General features: G+C 42.7%; 1 protein-coding gene across 3 annotated transcripts in view; it reads right to left on the reverse strand.

Moving 5' to 3' along the window:
* Positions 1–5,643: 5,643 nt before the first annotated feature.
* fhl3b (four and a half LIM domains 3b) overlaps positions 5,644–20,000 on the reverse strand; it is a 20,553-nt gene continuing 6,196 nt past the window's right edge. Inside the window, exons 2-6 of one of the 3 annotated variants that reach the window (XM_053641861.1) lie at positions 15,649–15,827; positions 12,464–12,638; positions 10,498–10,667; positions 10,174–10,360; positions 5,644–9,827 (exon numbers count right to left, since the gene is read on the reverse strand). In XM_053641861.1, coding sequence (XP_053497836.1) covers positions 9,682–9,827; positions 10,174–10,360; positions 10,498–10,667; positions 12,464–12,638; positions 15,649–15,804 — 834 coding nt within the window. In that variant the 5' untranslated portion in view covers positions 15,805–15,827 and the 3' untranslated portion in view covers positions 5,644–9,681. Of the gene's footprint in view, positions 9,828–10,008; positions 10,361–10,497; positions 10,668–12,463; positions 12,639–15,648; positions 15,995–20,000 lie in introns of those variants that run through there. The other 2 variants (XM_053641862.1, XM_053641864.1) reach the window with 2 other exon arrangements.

Consider the following 20,000-nt stretch of genomic DNA (forward strand, 5'->3'; position numbering starts at 1 on the left):
CCCAACAAGGAGCCTCTGAATAAACTGGAGTCGGAAGGCGGCGCCCCTGCTGGCCAGATGAATGAGTCCCTGCCCTCCTTCCTCCTTGGGTAGAAAAAGTACACTCTGCGGGACCCAATGCAAACGGTCCCAGAAAAAGTCCACCAATACTGCTTGTATTTTAGCTAGCAGTTGTGCTGGAGGGTCTACGCATGCTAAGCGGTGCCACAGCATAGATGACACCAAGTTGTTAATCACAAGTGTGCGACCCCTCAAAGACATGTGTGGTAAGATCCATTTCCATTTATTTAGACGCCCTTCCACCTTCTCTAAAACATTGTCCCAATTTTTTCTCACAAAAGTATCATCACCAAGATAAACACCAAGATAATTAAAACCACATTTGTTCCAACTTAGCCCAGCAGGTAAAACCAGTTTCTTGCTCAACTCATCGCCGATTGTTATGGCTTCACTTTTTCCCCAGTTAATTTTTGCAGAGGACACTACACCAAAAGCATTAATGTTTTCTACAAGGGTGTTAATATCTTCTTGTTTCTTGGTGATGACAACGACATCATCGGCATAAGCAGATCATTTAAAAACCGTTTCACATCCAGGAAGGTTTACACCTGAAAGAGACCGTCTTAATCGGTGTAGGAGAGGCTCCATGGCCAAGGAGTACAGCATGCCAGATAGTGAGCAGCCTTGTCTAACTCCTCTCTGGACCTTAAAAGGAGCGCTTAAACCACCGCTGATCTTTAAAATACTCTCGAGGTCACTGTACAAGACTCGCACCATGATTATAAAACCCGAGCTGAACCCGAACGCGTCTAGCGTTTGCCACAGATACTGATGTTCAACTCTGTCAAAGGCTTTTTCCTGATCTAGAGAAATCAAGCAGAATTCACAGCCCAATGACTTGGAGAGGTCCAAAACATCAGGAATTAGGATGATGTTATCAGATATCAACCTGTCGGGTATGCAATAAGTCTGATCGACATGAACGACATGCTCCATAACTTTTCTCAGCCTCATGGACGACACCTTTGATAAAAGTTTGTAGTCAGTACTGAGAAGAGCCACTGGTCGCCAGTTTTTGATCTCCTGTAAATCTCCTTTTTTAGGGAGAAGAGTAAGGATTGCTCTCCTGCAGCTCGATGGTAGTTGTCCCTTGTTCAAACTGTCTCTGAGAACAAGCAGTAGATCCTCTCCGATCACAGGCCAGAATGCTTTATAAAAGTCCACAGGAAGACCATCGATACCGGGTGCCTTACCGCTCTCTAGGCTCTGCAACGCAGAAAGTAGCTCAGCAGCAGTGATTTGAGCTTCCAGCTCTGCGTTGACCTCCTCTGAGACCTTGGGTAATCCCTCATAAAAGGACTGCGCCACCTCTGGTTTCTCCTGGAACTCTTTCCTGAAAAGCTTCTCATATAAAGCAACTGCACACTTACGGATCTCCGCAGACTCCTGTAGCAGCTGCCCGGTGCTGGATGGCAGAGAGTGCATGAGCTTCCTCTGTCCGTTCCTGCGTTCCAGGCCAAAGAAAAAGTGAGAGGGTGCATCCATTTTGACGACGTTTTGATGACGAGAGCGAACCAGAGCACCTTGGGCAGAGAAACCCAACAGGTTAGATATAGCTGATTTTTTCCTCTGGAGAATTTCGAAATGTTCTCCTTTTCTAGAGAAGTCTGCCAAACCCTGCAGCTCCACTATTTCACTCTCCAAATTTTTCATGGACCTCATCATGTCTCTTGTGACACTGAGAGTGTACTGTAGGCACAGCTGTTTGATCTTACCCGTCCCTATGTCCCACCGCTGTTGTAGAGAAGTGTATTCATACTTTGTTTTTGTATAACTCCCCCCAAAATACACAAGAACATCCTTAAAAACATTATCAGACAACAGGGACACATTAAAATGCCAGTAGGCGCTATTACATTTCACATCCTTGACAAAGATGGAAACTTGGACAAGGGAATGGTCTGAAATACCAACTGGGTGTATTAAACAGCTTCTCAGTATGTTGCTTTGATGTGCGAAGCAGTAAAATCTATCAAGCCTTGCCAAAGACAAAGAATTATCTTTTACATGAGCCCAAGTATACTGACGCTGAGTGGTGTGGAAGAGCCTCCAAACATCACATAGATCATTCGCATCGATTAATTTAACCAGACGTCCCTTACTGTCTCCATGTGGCTCTGGGTGGTTTCTATCCAGCACTGCGTTTGCAGTGCAGTTAAAATCACCACCCAGGAACATGTATCCGTCGTCACCACAATTACTAATAACAGTATTTAAAGTGTTTAAGAAGACCACCCTTTCTGTGCCTACGGTTGGAGCATATACATTGATAAAATTCAATTTGACATTTTCGAATACAGCTTGTATTTTTAACAAAACAACCCTCAATGATTTCCTCAGTCACACAAGAGATGGGTAAAAAATCTCTAGAAAACAAGATGCCAACTCCACCGCCGTCACTGCTCTTATGACTGAGGAATGTTTCCCCGTCCCATTCCTTCTTCCATGCAGTTTCATTATCCGCTGTGCTATGTGTTTCTTGTAAGAATATGACATTTAGCTTCTTGGCCTTAAACAAGCTGAAAAGGGACGCTCTCTTCACATCCTCTCTAGCACCATTAATATTCAAGGATCCCAGCTTTATGTCACACACAGCAAATGATAAGCTGCATTCAAACAGAAACGTGAGATTGATACAAAATAGGGAGAAACAAAATGCGAGACACTTAACCGTCTTTCGCTATTTTCTCGCTAACTTTCGTCATCAGTTTTTTGAGACGATAACCGTCTTGTTCATTAAAAGTTGGTTGGTCGGTGCTTTCCGTGTTTTTCTTAAACATTTTAACAGAATCGAGGAACAATTTTAAATCTGGGAAAAAATCCTCAACTTTAACTGATCTCACGCCTTTTGTCCTGTCTAAAAACGACCGAATTTCAGTGGAAGAGTAAGCGCCCTCCACCTCCATCTGAGAGTCTCCGCCTACATCGCTTTCCACACTTTCACCCTCTTGTGCGTTTGTAAAACCGTCCTCTGACTGAGATGAACAGCCCATTGATTTAATCTTTGACACTTTTGCAATTTTTTCAGTGTTTCTGGGTTTTTCCTCTTGGTGGAGAATTTAGGGAGGTCAGCATCCATGAGAACATCCTCCTCATTAGCCAACACTGACTCTGCTACTCTAGTCGCGGTGTGACCAACGTTCACCTCCACTTCTAAACCACCCCGTTCTTTCTGTTCTCCCTCTAAGTTCCCCGTCACCTCATTCTCCCGATCGCTATCGTCTCGGGTTTCCTCCTGTGAGGCCTGCACGCTTCCCTGCGGTTCGTCCGGTACCGAGGCCCTGCTTTCGGCTCTAACGGGCGGCGGTTCCTCTGCGTGAGCAGCTGGCCGGCTCTCACCAGCTCTCTCCGGGCACGAGCGGATCACATGTCCTACAGCGCCACACCCAAAACACTTCATCGTTTCTGATGTTACATGCACGGTATAGTCAAAGTCATCAATTTTAAACTTAAACACCAAGTTCAATTCTTCGTCGCTCTTTTTAAGAATCATATGAACCTGTCTCCTGAAAGACACGACGTGTTTGAGGTGAGGAGATTTACAGCTGATGGGAATCATCTTTATCGGAGACACTAGTTTACCGTATCGCTCCAGCTCTTTTTCCAAAAGCTCTTCTTTTTAGAAACGGGGGTACGTTCGAGATAATGACCTTTTTAGCGGGACTTACGAGGGACAAAACTGATACGTAGGAAACTTTAATCACTATTCCGTTCACAAGTAACTGATTTACTTTATCCATATTGTCTAGAAAAATCACAACAGCGCTGTTCATTCTAGACGCAGATTTAATACTTTCATAACCGACAAGCTCACCGACCGCTAGACTACACTCCTCCACCGAGCTCCGTCAGGTGGAGACGGTTTAATAACACTCCTCCACCGAGCTCCGTCAGGTGGAGACGGTTTAATAACACTCCTCCACCGAGCCCCGTCAGGTGGAGACGGTTTAATAACACTCCTCCACCGAGCTCCGTCAGGTGGAGACGGTTTAATAACACTCCTCCACCGAGCCCCGTCAGGTGGAGACGGTTTAATAACACTCCTCCACCGAGCTCCGTCAGGTGGAGACGGTTTAATAACACTCCTCCACCGAGCTCCGTCAGGTGGAGACAGTTTAATGGCGTGTCGGCGAGTCAGTCTGTGAAAGTTAAACTGTTCGCCTGCCGCCATGCTGACCGGCCACGCCAACAACCGCTGACTCCACCAAACACACGCAAATCAACCCCCACCTTAAGTAAAAAGAGGATCAGAAAACTTACAAACTTCACCACGCTCACTCCCAACACTCACTCAAAAAGAGAGAAATAATAGAGAAAGTAGATTAAAGATTAAAGAGTCTAAGGAAAGACAAATGCCCTCGCACACGCAGCTCTCACGCTAACCACACCCACTCCCAGCATACACGAGAGAGAGGGAGAGAGAGAGAGAGAGAGAGAGACAAACAGAGAGAGAGAGAGAGAGAGAGAGAGAAACACACACACACACACAGAGAGACAAACAGTGAGAGAGAGAGACTGTGTCCACTGCCTGTGACTGTGTCCACTACCTGTGACTCTGTCCACTGCCTGTGACTGTGTCCACTGCCTGTGACTGTGTCCACTACCTGTGACTCTGTCCACTGCCTGTGACTGTGTCCACTACCTGTGACTGTGTCCACTCCTGTGACTGTGTCCACTACCTGTGACTGTGTCCACTCCTGTGACTGTGTCCACTACCTGTGACTGTGTCCACTCCTGTGACTGTGTCCACTGCCTGTGACTGTGTCCACTACCTGTCTCGCGATGTGTTTCTGCTTATGTTGAAATGTTTGAAATGGTTTGTCTTTTCAAAACTTCTGTCGCATCTAACGAATGAATGAACCTTCTACTTTCCTCATTGGTCGCTCTAAAAACCCAAACATATCCAATCTTTAGGTTTTATACACCATAGAAATAGCTTAATCACACACATTTCTGTCACGGTACTTCAAGCAGGATCGTAGGCTAGCTAGTAGATTTGTAATAAATAAATAAATAAATAAATAAATAAAACCATTAAACAATTCAAAGTCGTCAGACGCGAACAAACCACGTACAACAAAACGTCAAATAAAGTTAAAATTCGCTAAAGCGAGTAATCATTTGAGAGCTACGACAACCATAACAAGCTGCTTATACTCGTAAACAGAAGCCGGCTGAGAGTTCGTCCGCCAGGTTTTGGGGGGTTTTTTTCCAGCTGAGAAAACATGACGTCATTTCCAGTAAGGAAACATAGTGTAGTGAGCATCGACGCTCCATGGTTTTTCCAGTGCATTGTGGGAGTTTTCTTAAAAGGGCGCGAACATCCCAGTGCACTGGAAGGATTCTGCGATTGAGACAGCCCTTAAAATGGCCGACTCTGATCAGCGCCCTGCCTGGTGAACTAGGGAGCCGATCGAGACGCACCCCGGACCTTGTTTCAGAATTTCATCCAACCCCAAATCCCCCTCTCCCTCCCCTCCCCCACCCTCGACCGCTGTATTATCACATACACATCCTTCTTCCTTTTGAAGAGAACGATCCCTGAGACATGGCGTCACACGTTTTCCTAATATGTTCTCTAACACAGGACTGAAGAAAAACACAATTCCGTAGAGTTAACACTCGTTTTATTGTATACGCATGCCATACAGTATAATTCAACACAACACGACACAATACGGTACAGCACAAAGCCATTTCATTACATGCAGGAGCAAGCTTCACTTCCTGACAGCTTTTAGATTAGATTTACATTTTTAAATGTGCGCATATTTGATATGTTTCGTTTATATTATAGTTCAAATAAATGGATTAAAATGCTGGCATAAAAGCACTGAAACTCACAACCTCAAGTAAAGCATCTACATTTAAAAATGCCATAAAACGTGCCTGTCCTTCCGCGTACGTGTATACGTAGTGTTTATTTAACGTATAATAGAATAAGGTCCTGCATTTTTTTACTTTGTTGTGTATTTAATAGCGCCTGGTCTTGTGTTGTTACGGTGGTCCCAGAGACACGAGGTTTCTCTTAGAATGTTGGGATAAACGTGTAACCCGTCCACGCGGACACGACGTTAGACTTTAAAGCTAAATTGTAGGACCGACGGACACGGACGACCGGGACTGCTGGTGAAGTGGCTGAAGAATACATCTGTGAAGCCGTGCAAATACGAAGCCTACGTTCACGTTACATCCCTAAAGTGGTCCCAATGATCATGTTGCTACGGAAACCCCGTTTCGACTACAGAGAAAAATAATAATGAATAAAAAGGTGACTGCGACTTCATATCTCGCAGTCCTGACTTTATTTCCCGCATTTACGAGTTGAAATCTCGCAATTCTGATTTACTTTCTCGCAATTTTGAGCTTGAATCTCATCATTCTGAAAATTTTTTTCTCTCCCAATCTTGAGCTTAAATCTCACAATTCTGTATTTTTTTCCCCCTCGCAATTTTGACATTTTTCCCGCAATTACGAGTTTAAATCTCGCGATTCCGAAAGAATGTTATCGAAAAAAAATTGCGGGGAAATAAAGTCGGTAATGCGATAGAAAGTCGCAATCGTGAGACGTAAAACCTATAAACCGCCTTATTTATTTATTTATTTATTTATTTATTTATTTATTTTCCTCTGAGGCGGGAACGGGATTCCACGCGTTCCAGAATAGAATGAATAAATAAAAAATATCTGACATCAATAAACTACGAGTTGGATAAAGAGAGCTATCACCGTGTTTCTATTGTGATTTCCATTAAACGAAAAGTGTTGGCAGAACTAGCTATACATTACCAGAACGAGGTAGCTAACTAATTATGGTGTCATTTTAGCAAGCTGGGGTCTTTTCTCAGTAATTCGTCGGACAGAAACGTGACATTGCCCTTTACACTGTCTCTATAGGACGCTTAACAGCTACGTGCTAGCGAGCTCTAAATGGTTAACTTTAGTCAAATGACAGAAATAGCTAGCTAGCGTCTCAGTTAGCTACTCCATCAAGAACCCCTCAGTGTAATGCTATCCAGCTAACTATGTTTCAGACCTTATTTCTAGCTAACACTACTGGCTCTTTATGTTTAGCTAAGATACTTTAATGGCTGGCTAGCTGATTTATTAGCAGGCTAATGCAAGCTGGCTTACTTTAGTAAACATTTTGGAATGAATTTCAATTACTAGCGATCATCAGTCTAAAAAAAATGACAGTGTAATATACTAAATAAACCAGTGTTACATCTAAAGCCTAAAGCAATAGCTATACATTACTGTCATAGATAACTAGCTAATTATGATGTAACTTTAGCTATCTAGCTTCACATTTCGCTAGCTAAACACATGTAACATCTTATTTTTTTAACTCCGCTGACAGCGCCTCAGTGTAATGCTAGCCAACTAACTGCATTTCATTTGTTGTTTCTAGCTAGCTAGCTAGCTGTTCATGTTTACCTAACATTGCTAAGTGTCTCATAATGCTAGCTAGCATATTTTTTTTTTATTAGCAAGCTAACATACTTTTGTAAAGGGTTTCATGAAAAGATTTTACAATGAATTGTAGTTTGCTAGCTAACTGTTATCCCTCAGCAAGATAGTGTTGTTTAAAAACAAAACAAAAAAAATGAAGTAGTGATATATTAATAAGTTAGCTAGCTAGCTAGCTCAACACTGGAACTTGGGGTCCTCAGGAGACACACATAACCTACAGGTCACTTAGAATACGAACACGCATGTGAATCTTTAAGGTGGAATAAAACGAGGTGGATTTGAGCAGTAAGGCTTGCAACGTGAACGCAGGTTTGGATAATAACGAACGTCTACACGTGACTTGTGAGAATTTCTTCGGTAATCAGTAATCAGTGGCACGTTACAAACACTCAAGGCTCATTTACAGGCTGAAATACGCACAACTCGAGAGGAGAGCATTAAGACTGCACTGGTTCGTGACTGAAATGTTGGAATGTGGTTCTTCACGCTCAGCAAGACTCAAAGCAGGTTACGTAACTCAGGTGAAAACGGTATTTGACGCATATATATTTGTTCAGGTGAAATGCTTAGATGTGGAACGTGATAAGGACATCTGAAATGCATGTAACACTCTGCTGAACTGATATACTACATGGTAACTTCATGCAAAAATCAAGCGCTGGAAGATTTCTGAAAAGGGGGGAGGGGCCGCCATCTTTAAATACTTTGAGGTCTTAAAACTACTTTCAAGTTCATTTTTAGATGAGGTCTGTCAAATATAGATAGTCCTTATCTCTAAATCGTATGAATCGTGACTGAATGTTTATGCTTCTCAGAGAGGAAAGCACGCGAGCTTGTTTAGCAGTCGGTGCTAAGTATAACCACAGGATAATTGTAGCGAAACGGTGTATTTTCTTAGTAATTAATCAACACCTCTGAGGGAAAAGCTGACGTTGCTGATGATCTGGTGTCATTTCAACTGTTGCTATTTGCTGTCTACATTGTCCCTAACAGATGCGTGCTAGTCTTTAGCTAGCATATGCTTGGCGTCCTTGATTCGCAGTTGCCTAGCAACAGTGTTCTCACAACTTTATCTAAAATGTGTCTTTCCATGACGAAAATACGACTTACGGAGCTCCAGGGTCAACACATCATAAGTGTTTTGTTTGCAAACTAACAATGCTAGGTGTGTGTGTGTGTGTGTGTGTGTGTGTGTTTTAATATATAGCTGATAAACCCTTACAGTTTGGAAATGATGACGTGGCTTTTACTGTCCTACATCTGATCTAGGTTTATAAACACGTAAAACTAGTTAAAATAGTAGTAAGAGTGAAACAGTTTATGTGTCGACACTTGAGTCTGAAAGGATTTAAGAAGGGAATAGAAAAAAGAGTAATATATATATATATATATATATACATTTAAGTTGTTTAATAAGCGTCTAAAATCTTACAAAAGGAACCTTCGTTTACCTTTATACTCATTATAATCTTGTTTGAATATAGTCGAATTTGCGAAGATACAAATTTAAAAACAGCTAAACGTCTAGTTAAGTCTCTGTAACCGTTAGTCAAATTTACATCATCGTATCCTCGGTGATTTTTTAATAGCAGCCAAAAAAGTGTCCAAATCTTCCGTTACCATAACAACCATGGTTTTGCTGATCAAAGAAACGTAAAATATTAGCTAACTTAGCTAGTCAGAACACCGGGTTCTATATTAAACCTTTCTCGTTACTCTTTGGTAATTTGCATATCGCACGTGATTGGCCTAGCTTATTTCGTGACATCGCTGGTTAAACTCGTGCGTAGCCACGCCCCCGAATCGGGTTTATCCCCGAGAACTGAGAACGTCTTTGTTTTTAAGAAGAAACTGGTGAAAACTTTGGGATCATAGGAACCGTAACAGAACATTTCATTTTCCCAGAATAAATCACCGGTGTTAGGTGGCATTTCATTTCGCTCTTTTAAATGTAAAAAAAAAAAAACAACAACAACAAACAAACAAACAAAAAAAAATGTGAGTGATGTCATCGTGAATGATTATTATACCGTGAATGATTTATTCTACACAAACACTGCTTTGAAATAATAAACAAATTTCACACACACACACACGCACGCACACGTGCATGCGCACACACACACACACACACACAGAATCTGTGTTTCAGTTGGTGCAGTCTTTGCACAGGATCTTTGAGCCGCTGGGGAAAAATCCGGCTCCGACCAGAGAGACGGAGCATTCGGAGCACTTAAAGCACGACTGATGCCACTGACGGTCCTCGAAGGAAACGTACTTCCCATCACCGAAACCTGACAGAGAGAGAGAGAGAGAGAGAGGGAGAGATGAAGAGAGACAGGGAGAGAGAGAGAGAGAGAGAGAGAGATGAAGAGAGACAGGGAGAGAGAGATGAAGAGAGACAGGGAGAGAGAGAGAGAGAGAGAGAGAGAGAGAGAGAGAGATGAAGAGAGACAGGGAGAGAGAGATGAAGAGAGACAGGGAGAGAGAGAGAGAGAGAGAGAGAGAGAGAGAGAAATTCATGATCAGTAGCGGGCACACAGAGGCATGCAGGTCCGGTATAGACCTACCTTTCTATAGTCAAACAAACGCTCAGAGCCTTTCATAACCACACACACACACACACACACACACACACACCTGTGATGGCCTTGTTGCAGGCGGTGCATTTCTGTGCATACAGGCAGCTGAAGCACTTGACGCAGTAGGGTTTCTCCCCCTGAGAGGTGAAGGGCTGACCGGCCAGCTGCATCTTACAGCCCGTGCACAGGAAACACTCCCTGTGCCACGGCTCGTCCCGGTACGTCACCCCGCCCTGCAGCAGGATCTGAAACACACACACACACACACACACACACAGAGTAAGAAATAGCTGGTAAATGAATGGGTACCTGATAGGTACTTATATTTATGTAAAAGTAGGTGTAAGTGTGTGGTGTGTGTGTGTGTGTGTGTGTGTGTGACCTGTTTGCAGTGGCTGCAGCGGGGAGCGAAGCGTCTCTCGTAGCAGGGCACACAGTAATACTCGTCCTTATCAGGGATAAATGACTGCGAACCCAGAGACTGCTGACACACACAACACACAAAACACTCCTCATGCCAGGTAGAACCACCGTACTCCAACTTCCTCAATCCTGAGACGGGACGCGGGGAGAAAAACATTTACAGAAAGAAAGAAAGAAAGAAAGAACGAGAGTTTATCACTAATACTTTAGGACTTGACATTTATATTTTTTTGAAGGCAAAATATATCATTTTTTAACATTATAATACCCTTTTATTGAAAGCTTTAGAAAGAAACAGCGAACAAAAGATGATCACTAATACTCTACGACTGGACATTTACTGATAAAGAAAGAAAAAAATAATAATTTTTTAACATGATAGTAACCTTATTTTGAAGGCTTCAGAAAGAAAGAAAGAAAGAAAGAAAGAATGAAAGTTTATCACTAATACTAACTAATACATTTGACATTTATTTAAAAAGATGGGAAAATATATCTTTTTATAAAAAGGGGAAAATATATCTTTTTTAACATTATAATAGCCTTTTTTTTCTCTCGAATGTTTAAGACAGAAAGAAAGAAAGACAGAAAGAAAGTCAAAAAGATAAAGAACACTCCTAACTCTCCTAATAAAGAATCTTACACCTACAGAAGGTGGAGTATGTGCGCAGCCTCTATAAATACATGTCCTGCTCATTCCATGCGTATTTACTCCACTGATAAAGTCTGCTCTGGAGACTGTCACCTCTCACACAGGAAGTGATGCAATAGTAGATGTGATGCCCATGTATGGCTATTGAATACTGCACAAACAGATCTCCTGATCTTCACCATGCATTTCTATCATCATCATCATCATCATCATCTCTGTCTTTACAGCAATAACCCGGTTTTGAAGATGATAGACAGACAGACAGACAGACAGATAAATAGGGTGAATTCCTGCCTCACACTCAGTGATCCTGAGACAGGCTCTGCATCCACCGCGACCCTGACCAGAATAAAGCACCTACTGATTAATGAGTGTAAAAGAGAAATAAACAAAAACGAGGAAGAAAGAAAAAAAAAAAGAAAACATAGAACAAGAAAGAAAGAATGAAAATGGTGAGACAGAAAAAAAAACTATATAGAAAAGCGAAATAATCAAATAAAAGAAAAGAAAGAAAGAAAGAAAGAAAATAGAAAGACAGAAAGTAAACAAACAAACAAAATGGCAGAGGAAGAAATAGTAGTTGGAAAAAATGATAATAAAGAAACAAACAAAAAAAAAGTAAAAAAAACAAACAAACAAACAAAACAAAAACAAACACAAAGAAAGAAAAATATCGAAAAGAAAAGAAGTAAAAGAAAGATTGAAAGAATTGAAAAGAAAGAAATCAATAGCCAGTGAGGCAGAGAAAGAAAGAAAGAAAGAAAATAGAAAGACAAATAAATGAAATATGTTAGAATGAGATGTAAAGAAAGAAAGAAAGAAAGATGACAGTCACACACACGCACTCAGACAATTAGTCAGAACACTTTCCTGTGCGTATGTGTGGAATGATGAAACTGATACTGCAGTGTGACTCATGTGCTTACAGGTGTGTACCTGAGACATGGGACAGAGACAGGACATCCAGTCTGTCTGTCTGTCTGTCTCTCTTTAATGTGTCATGCTAGTCATCACATGTTCGTGTATCAGTTGAGAGTAATGCGATCCCCGTGGGCAGACGAGTGCGGCTCTGCAAGTCGATCCGGTCCTAATCACGCTGTCCCACCTGAGTCATGGAAACTCCTCATACCTCATCTGTCTGTCTGTGTGGTGAACTTACGTAACACCAACCACCGGTATTCCGATCAAAGAACACGCAGAATCTTTACCCTGTCCCCCATCTGTAACGGTACCTCCCTGCACGAGCCACCGGGCCAGCTGTTGCGTTACGTACCTGGCATGAAGGTCTTGTTGCAGGCCACACATTTGGAGGAGAACTCGCTGCAGTAGCAGTCGTTACACAGAAGAGCTTCGTCCTGGCAGGTGAAAGGTTCATCGGCAAGCGAACGATTGCAGCGGGAGCAGTGGAAACACTCCTCGTGGTAGTGGTGGTCATCGTAGTACAACTCCTATACACACACAGAACACACTTATGGCACTTATCCACTGAAAAGTATTACTCAGCTTGGCTGTGTAGATGTGTTGGTTCCTCTTGAGGTTCTCGGTCCAGCTCTTAAGCTTTTCCACATTTTGTAATGGTACAACCTGCAACCGAATTGGAATTACAGGCTATATGTCATGAATCTACACACAATGACCCTTTACACTGAAGTGGCGGGAAAATCAATATAGTTTGCGAAATTATTCACGAATAAGAAAAGCATATGTGGTTGCATGACTATAGATCCGTGTTGTTGTGAAACGCCATCAAAAGTTAAAAGAGGGGATTAGTCAGAGAAGCAACCAAGAGGCCTAGGAGCTGAGAGATCCACATCTCTCTGAGAACACAATCCTCATCGTGAAGCATGGTGGTGGTAGTGGCGTCGCGTCATGGCGATTCTTTTCATCAGCAGGGACTAAGAAACTGGTCAGGGTTGGAGATGGATTGAACCAAATACAAAGAAGAAAACCTGTTCCAGCCTTCAAGAGAGTTTATACCGGGGCAAAGCTTAATTTTCCAACATGACAGTGACTCTAAACCAGGGTGTCCAGTCTTCTCCGCGAAGGGCCGGTGTGGGTGCAGGTTTTCATTTAAATCAAGCAGGAGCCACACCTGATTCCACCCGTTTAATGAGTTGTCATTCAGTAGACTCAGGTGTGGCTTCTCCTTGGTTGGAATGAAAGCCTGCACCCACACCGGCCCTTTCCGGATACGATCGGGCACACCCCAGTTCTAATCATACTGACAATACTACACTGGAGCGGTTCAAAACCAAGTACCTGAATGGCCCGGTCAAAGCCCAGACCTCAATCTGATTGAGAAAGCTGTGACGAGACCGCATGACAACGGTCTTTGTCCAATCTAACAGAGCCCCAGTAATTCTGTCAAGAAAAAATGGGCAAAAAAAAAAAAATCAGGATCCAGATGTGTAAAGCTGATAAAGACACATCCAAGAAGACTTACAAAGGTGGGTTTACCAAATATTGATCCAGAGGGTGAATACTTTTGCAACCAACCAATTTATTCTTTTTTTATTTTTTATTTATTTATATTGTGTCGCAATGATTGGGTAAATCAGCTGGTAAAAAGTAACTCCATTTCAGTTCCAGGTTGTAACACTACAAAATGTGGAAAAGTCCAAGGGGGCAAAGCACCGTATCCACACTCACTGGCTCGCAGTGCAGAACTGACAGTGGCATGGTGGATCACCGTGTTTCTGTGGACATCCCTCTCCAAAGATTTCTCCAGAGCCAGTGCTGTGTACACATCGATCGTGCTCCACGTTTTCATGTTTGCATGAAACACTCTGAACATTCAACGAAGAGGTGTTACCTCTAAAAGATCTTGTATTTGTTTGTGTATGCACAGCTGGTTGGGTGATCGTGAGATGGGCTCACCACATCTCCCAAAAGGCACAATGCTTTATTTAGAATGTTTGAGAGCAAAGACTAATTTTCCATTTACAATTATCACAGAAATATAGGATGACGGGGGGAGGGGAAGCAGCCCTTAAATAACCAAGGAGGTCCAGAGTGAAAGACAAAGAAAGATTTAAATGATACTTAGTCTAAACATCTGATTCTTTTGCCGACAATGCTCAAAGTCAAGCCTGGAAACTGACCAGGTGTCAATGGTTTATGTTTCACAATGACAGGGAGTGGGCTGTTGTGAAATAAATATCGATATAGAGCGCAAAGAGACACCGTGAAAATGCAAGTGAGTCACAAATAAGTGAACAAAGAACAGTATAAAAGTGAACATTGTGGATTAAAAAGTAAAGAAAGACTTCACTGTGTTACCAAGTTTTCAAAGGTAAGGGTACAGCCCAAAATGTAACTATAGCTAATTAAACTGTAGTTTTCATCACTGTAACCAATCAGAACACAGTTCCCACTCCTAATGCCCCTGTAACCAATCAGAACACAGTATCCACCACTAATGTCACTGTAACCAATCAGAACACAGTTCCCACTCCTAATGCCCCTGTAACCAATCAGAACACAGTATCCACCACTAATGCCCCTGTAACCAATCAGACCACTGTATCCACCACTAATGTCACTGTAACCAATCAGAACACTGTATCCACCACTAATGTCTCTGTAACCAATCAGGCCACAGTATCCACCACTAATGCCCTGTAACCAATCAGAACACAGTATCCACCACTAATGTCACTGTAACCAATCAGGCCACAGTATCCACAACTAATGCCCCTGTAACCAATCAGGCCACAGTATCGACAACTAATGCCCCTGTCACCAATCAGAACAAGTTCCTACTCCTAATGCCCTGTAACCAATCAGAACACAGTTCCCACTCCTAATGCCCCTGTAACCAATCAGACCACTGTATCCACCACTAATGTCTCTGTAACCAATCAGGCCACAGTATCCACCACTAATGCCCTGTAACCAATCAGACCACAGTATCCACCACTAATGTCACTGTAACCAATCAGACCACAGTATCCACCCCTAATGCCCCTGTAACCAATCAGAACACAGTATCCACCACTAATGCCCCTGTAACCAATCAGAACACAGTTCCTACTCCTAATGCCCCTGTAACCAATCAGAACACAGTTCCTACTCCTAATGCCCCTGTAACCAATCAGAACACAGTTCCCACACAAAAGGCAATTGTAATCAATCACAAAACCTTGAATTAACATTATGGCTCCATTTCTAGAATAATTTCCAATTTGTTATTTGTTATTCATCTTCAGTGAATGTAAAATGTATTTGATGAAGTTTAAAACAAACATTAAATAAATTGACACAGACATTTATTGTGTTGATATGATAAATTATCGCCGTTACTTGTGTCTAATTGTACTCGAGTGCATTCCTAACAGTCAGAAGCTCTGCACAAGATAAACTGTGTTTATATAATGACGCCATGGCATAATCCTCCAAAGTGTGAATTAAATCAACACAAGGCTGTACTGACCCAAACACACACACACACACACTGACCCGTGAGTTGTGTCCGATGAGCTCTTTGCAGCCCTGGCAGGTGTTGGCGTAGAGACGATCGTAGCAGGGGACGCAGTGAGGGACGTCGTCCACCTGGATGTACTTTCTCCCGTACAGAGACTCCTTACAGTTCTCACAGTTAAACTGGTCACTCATCCTGATCCGCGTTCACTCACAACCTGTAACACACACACACACACACACACATCAAAATCTCAGCCACCGGGTAGTGATATGTTCAGGTGCTCCATTTATAACCGGTAAATGACCAATTCAGTTCAGTTTAACTTGTATAGCATTTCAACAAAGGACACTGTCACAAAGCTGCTTTACAGCAATATATAAATTCCGGATATAAATTTAAAATTTATCCCTAATGAGCAAGCCAGAGGAGAAGGTGGTGAGGAAAAACTCCCTGAGATGACATGAGGAAGAAACCTTCAGAGGAACCCGTCCTCATCTGGTGACACCGGATATAATAAACCTTATAAGGCTGCTAATAATGTCTGTAGTCAAAGCTTTTTGTGTGAAAACATGATAAAGTGGAATTACATAATGTATACTTTGCAAATTTGGTAGCGTGGTGGTGGTAGCACCGCTGCTGTTCAGTCCTGACCTGTTTACTGTCTGTGTGGAGTTTCTCATTTTCTCCCGGTTCTCTGGACCGACTACACTAAATTACCCTGTGATGGACCGGTATCGCATTCAGGGCGTATTCCCACCTCGCTCTCAGTATGATTACCTTGCAAATCAGAGTGCATTACCATAAAGAAACCACAGAAGGTGAGGCTTGACTTGTGTGCACTTATATAATATCTATAATATCTATATATATATAAAATAGCCTGCCATCAGGAACAACTTTGGGGCTCAGTGTCTTGCCCGAGGTCACTCTGGCACGTGAAGAGGATCGAACTGCCAACACTGCGATTAGTAAACAACCTGCTCTACCACCTGAGCCACAGCCGCCTCATATAGCCGTTAAGTGTAGTGCTAGCTACTGTTATAGCCAGTAAAATGGTCAGATATCATACCTCTGCTAATGCTAATATGGGTAACAAACTGTACTTGTTTTCATATTGAAAACAATAAAGGCAAGATGTGAGGTAAAATGATCTGAAAACATGGCCAAAGCACCGAACTAGCATCAGTCCCAAAGCTAACGTGTAACACTCTACCGTTCTATTCTCCTGTATTATACTACACTATACGTAGCTGCTACGCAATAAGTCCTAACCGGCTTTCGGAAAACTGCGATCGTTCATTCCTGTGTTTTGTTTTGTTTTTTCTTCCAGATCCTTTGTTTGATCTTTTCCGGTGTTCCGGTACTATTTACTTCGACGGACTTTTCAGGGACGTTTTATTCACACTCGGTCTTAGTGCTCCTTTATTTATCTTCTTCTTCTGGCACAAATTCAACCTTGTACATGGCACCCGCTTTTTAAACAGCTGGACTGGATTGTGCCTCGCTTGTAAGTCACTTGGAATAAAAGCATCTGCCAAGCGAATAAACGTGAATGTAAACGTGATCAGTACAGCTGTTGGAGTCATGTAAACCATGAGAAAATCAGATGGCAGTACGTGTGTGTGTGTGTGTGTGTGTGTGTTTCCCTCCAGTGATGTTCGCTGTCACACTGCCTGTAAAGAAAAGACGGGCACAAATAAACAGCAGGAAGTTCAGATTGCCAGATGTCGAGATTGAGAGTCTGGGAGAGACGCAAAAGAAATGCGGAGAATGTAGAAACTGTTGACCTAAACGATTTCCTAATTACATACACATACAAAACATCGTCTCTACAGCTATCTATAGCAAATTAAAACAGAGCCTGTGAGTGCCCTGAACTCTCTCTCTCTCTCTCTCTCTCTCTCTCTCTCTCTCTCTGTGTGTGTGTGTGTGTGTGTGTTGCAAATGCACTCTGAGAGCTTTCAGCTTCCAGACAAAGACCCAAATGATGAACAGACCTCTTTCTTTCCTTCCTTTTTGTTTTCTTTCCAAACTCTTGACATTTCGGTTCGGTGTCACTCCGAGCTGGCAGAATGGAAACACAGCGCAGAGTGCCACGGAGGAAGAAAGAAAGAGAAGAGAAGAGAAGAGAAGGAAAAAAAAAAGAAAGCCCTCTTTCTTCCATAACCTTTTTAAAAGCTGTAAGAGCGGGGTAATAAATCTTCCTAAATGGTGCACACAGGTGTAACAGCTTTCCTTTATTGCTTACACAGCGCTCTCGGAACTATAAACCGACGTGACAACGGTGTGGACGCTGTCGCCTTTACCAAATACCACCGTATAAGAGAAAATAACATTACAGACGGCATCCGGAAGAGCGCCACCGTCTTTATATATATCATCATGCGGCGTGTCTCGCTTTCGCACCCGCGACACCAATAAAACACGCTGATTGCGCGGTACGTTTTGTTGCAGTTTCCGTTCGGTTTTCGGGTGTGAATCCGTGATATCGTTCAGCAGGCTTGATAGGCTTCAGCAAAATTTCCAGCCCGAGTACATCTAAAAAATAACCAAACAAACAGAACACCTGAAACGAGCTGAAGAAATTGGAAAAGTGAGACATTTTTCCTCAGCATTTGTGCGAGGAAACATATTTCAGGTGTGAATCCTGCACCGACGGAGCTCTATTGTTGGAGTTGCAGTTCCCATTTCTGACCACTAGGTGCAATAATGAGTACACTCGTCGACGTCTAGAGAGACAAGCGAATCAACAGAACATCGACTCATATCTCAAATAGTAATGTTGCTTGTTTTTAATTGTTGGCGAGTCTACTCTAAAGAGGTCAGTATTAGTATTTCGATGGAGTTGTGTACGAGGACTTTAGGATGACTTGCTGAATGGCTGATCTAAATGGTGGATGAACCGCCACCACGGGAGACTACGCAACACCAATGATTGCACGCTCTACTGCCAGGAGCTGCTGTTATAGAAGATTAATCAACACCTTCCGACCATATAGGAGTTAAGGTTCCAGTATGCAAATCACGCAACACCGGTTTATAAGGAAAGTGGGCGGGGCATATAGTGTAGGTGGTGGTGGGGGGGGATTTTTTTTTATTTCAATTTGCATATTCATACAGTGCACTTCTGGGATTTATTTCAGTTGGTTAATGAAGTTTAACCAACAAAGATAAACACTGCTGTACAGAACTGAGCACTTTATTAGGAACACTACACTAACGCTGGGTAGGGCCCGCGTTTGCAGCCTCAATTATTCATCTCATGGATTCCACACGATGTCGGAAAGATTCCTTTGAGATTCTGGACCACGCTGACGCGATTTAATCTCGCGGTTCCTGCAGATTTTTCAGGCGCACTTTCATTCCGCGAAGCTCCCGTTCTACTACGTTCCAAAGATGATCACCTGGATTCAGACCCGGCGATTGGGAAGGCCGCTGAAGAACACTGAACTCACCGTCATGCTCATGAAACCAGGTTCCCTCTGCTGTAATGTTTATGTGATCAATAAAGACTCCTTATCATTAGATGCTGTTCTGCTCACCACAAGTGGTTGGTTATCTGAGTTACTGTAGCCTTTCTGTCAGCTCGACCCAGTCTGGCCTTTCTCCGTCGACCCTGTCTCATCAAACAAGGCGTCCGCGTCTGCAGAACCGCCGCTCGCTGGATGTTTTCTCTTTATTGCACCGTTCTGAGTAAATGGTGCGTGAGTAAATGTGTGGAGATCAGCAGTTATACTCAAACCAGGACGTCTGGCACCAACAACCATGCCACGGTCAAAATCACGCAGATCACATTCGTGATGCGATATATTTGTCATATGCTCACCCTTACTCGAAATATTACTCTCCTCTCTCTACTGCTTAAAGTTTTTTATTGTTGCTGCTGTTTATGATGTTCCACAGGGTGACTTTAACTGCATTTTTGGATTTCTCTCCAACTCAGTGATTTGATCATTGTTATGTTATGCACTTATTCCATGTAGAATCGGAGCAGGAAGGAGGTGTGTGTTGTGGTTTCGCTCCGTTTACTCCAGGAGAGGCTCTGGTGGTTAAGAGTGTTTAATGGTGTGTAAGAGCAGCATAAAGTCATCCATCTCTGAATGCAGCCACTGTTTCAGCTGGAGAGTGTTAAACTCTCTCTCTCTCTCTCTCTCTCTCTCTCTCTCTCTCTCTCACTTCACCTTAATTCACTCTGAAAACGCTTCCCCATCTGAAGTGCCCGTTAAACACAGCGCGGTGTCCAGGTATTTATTCCGATTTCAGAAAGAGCCGGAGTATATTTTTAGTTTCTCTAAAGGAAATCTCTGCACTCTTTTTCCTGTGTTCTACAGCGCCAAGCCATGTGTAAATCTTTCACTAATGTGCTTTTTGGAGTGTGTACACTGGC

Source organism: Ictalurus furcatus, chromosome 14 (assembly GCF_023375685.1).
Source record: "Ictalurus furcatus strain D&B chromosome 14, Billie_1.0, whole genome shotgun sequence".
In the NCBI taxonomy this organism is placed as follows: domain Eukaryota; kingdom Metazoa; phylum Chordata; class Actinopteri; order Siluriformes; family Ictaluridae; genus Ictalurus; species Ictalurus furcatus.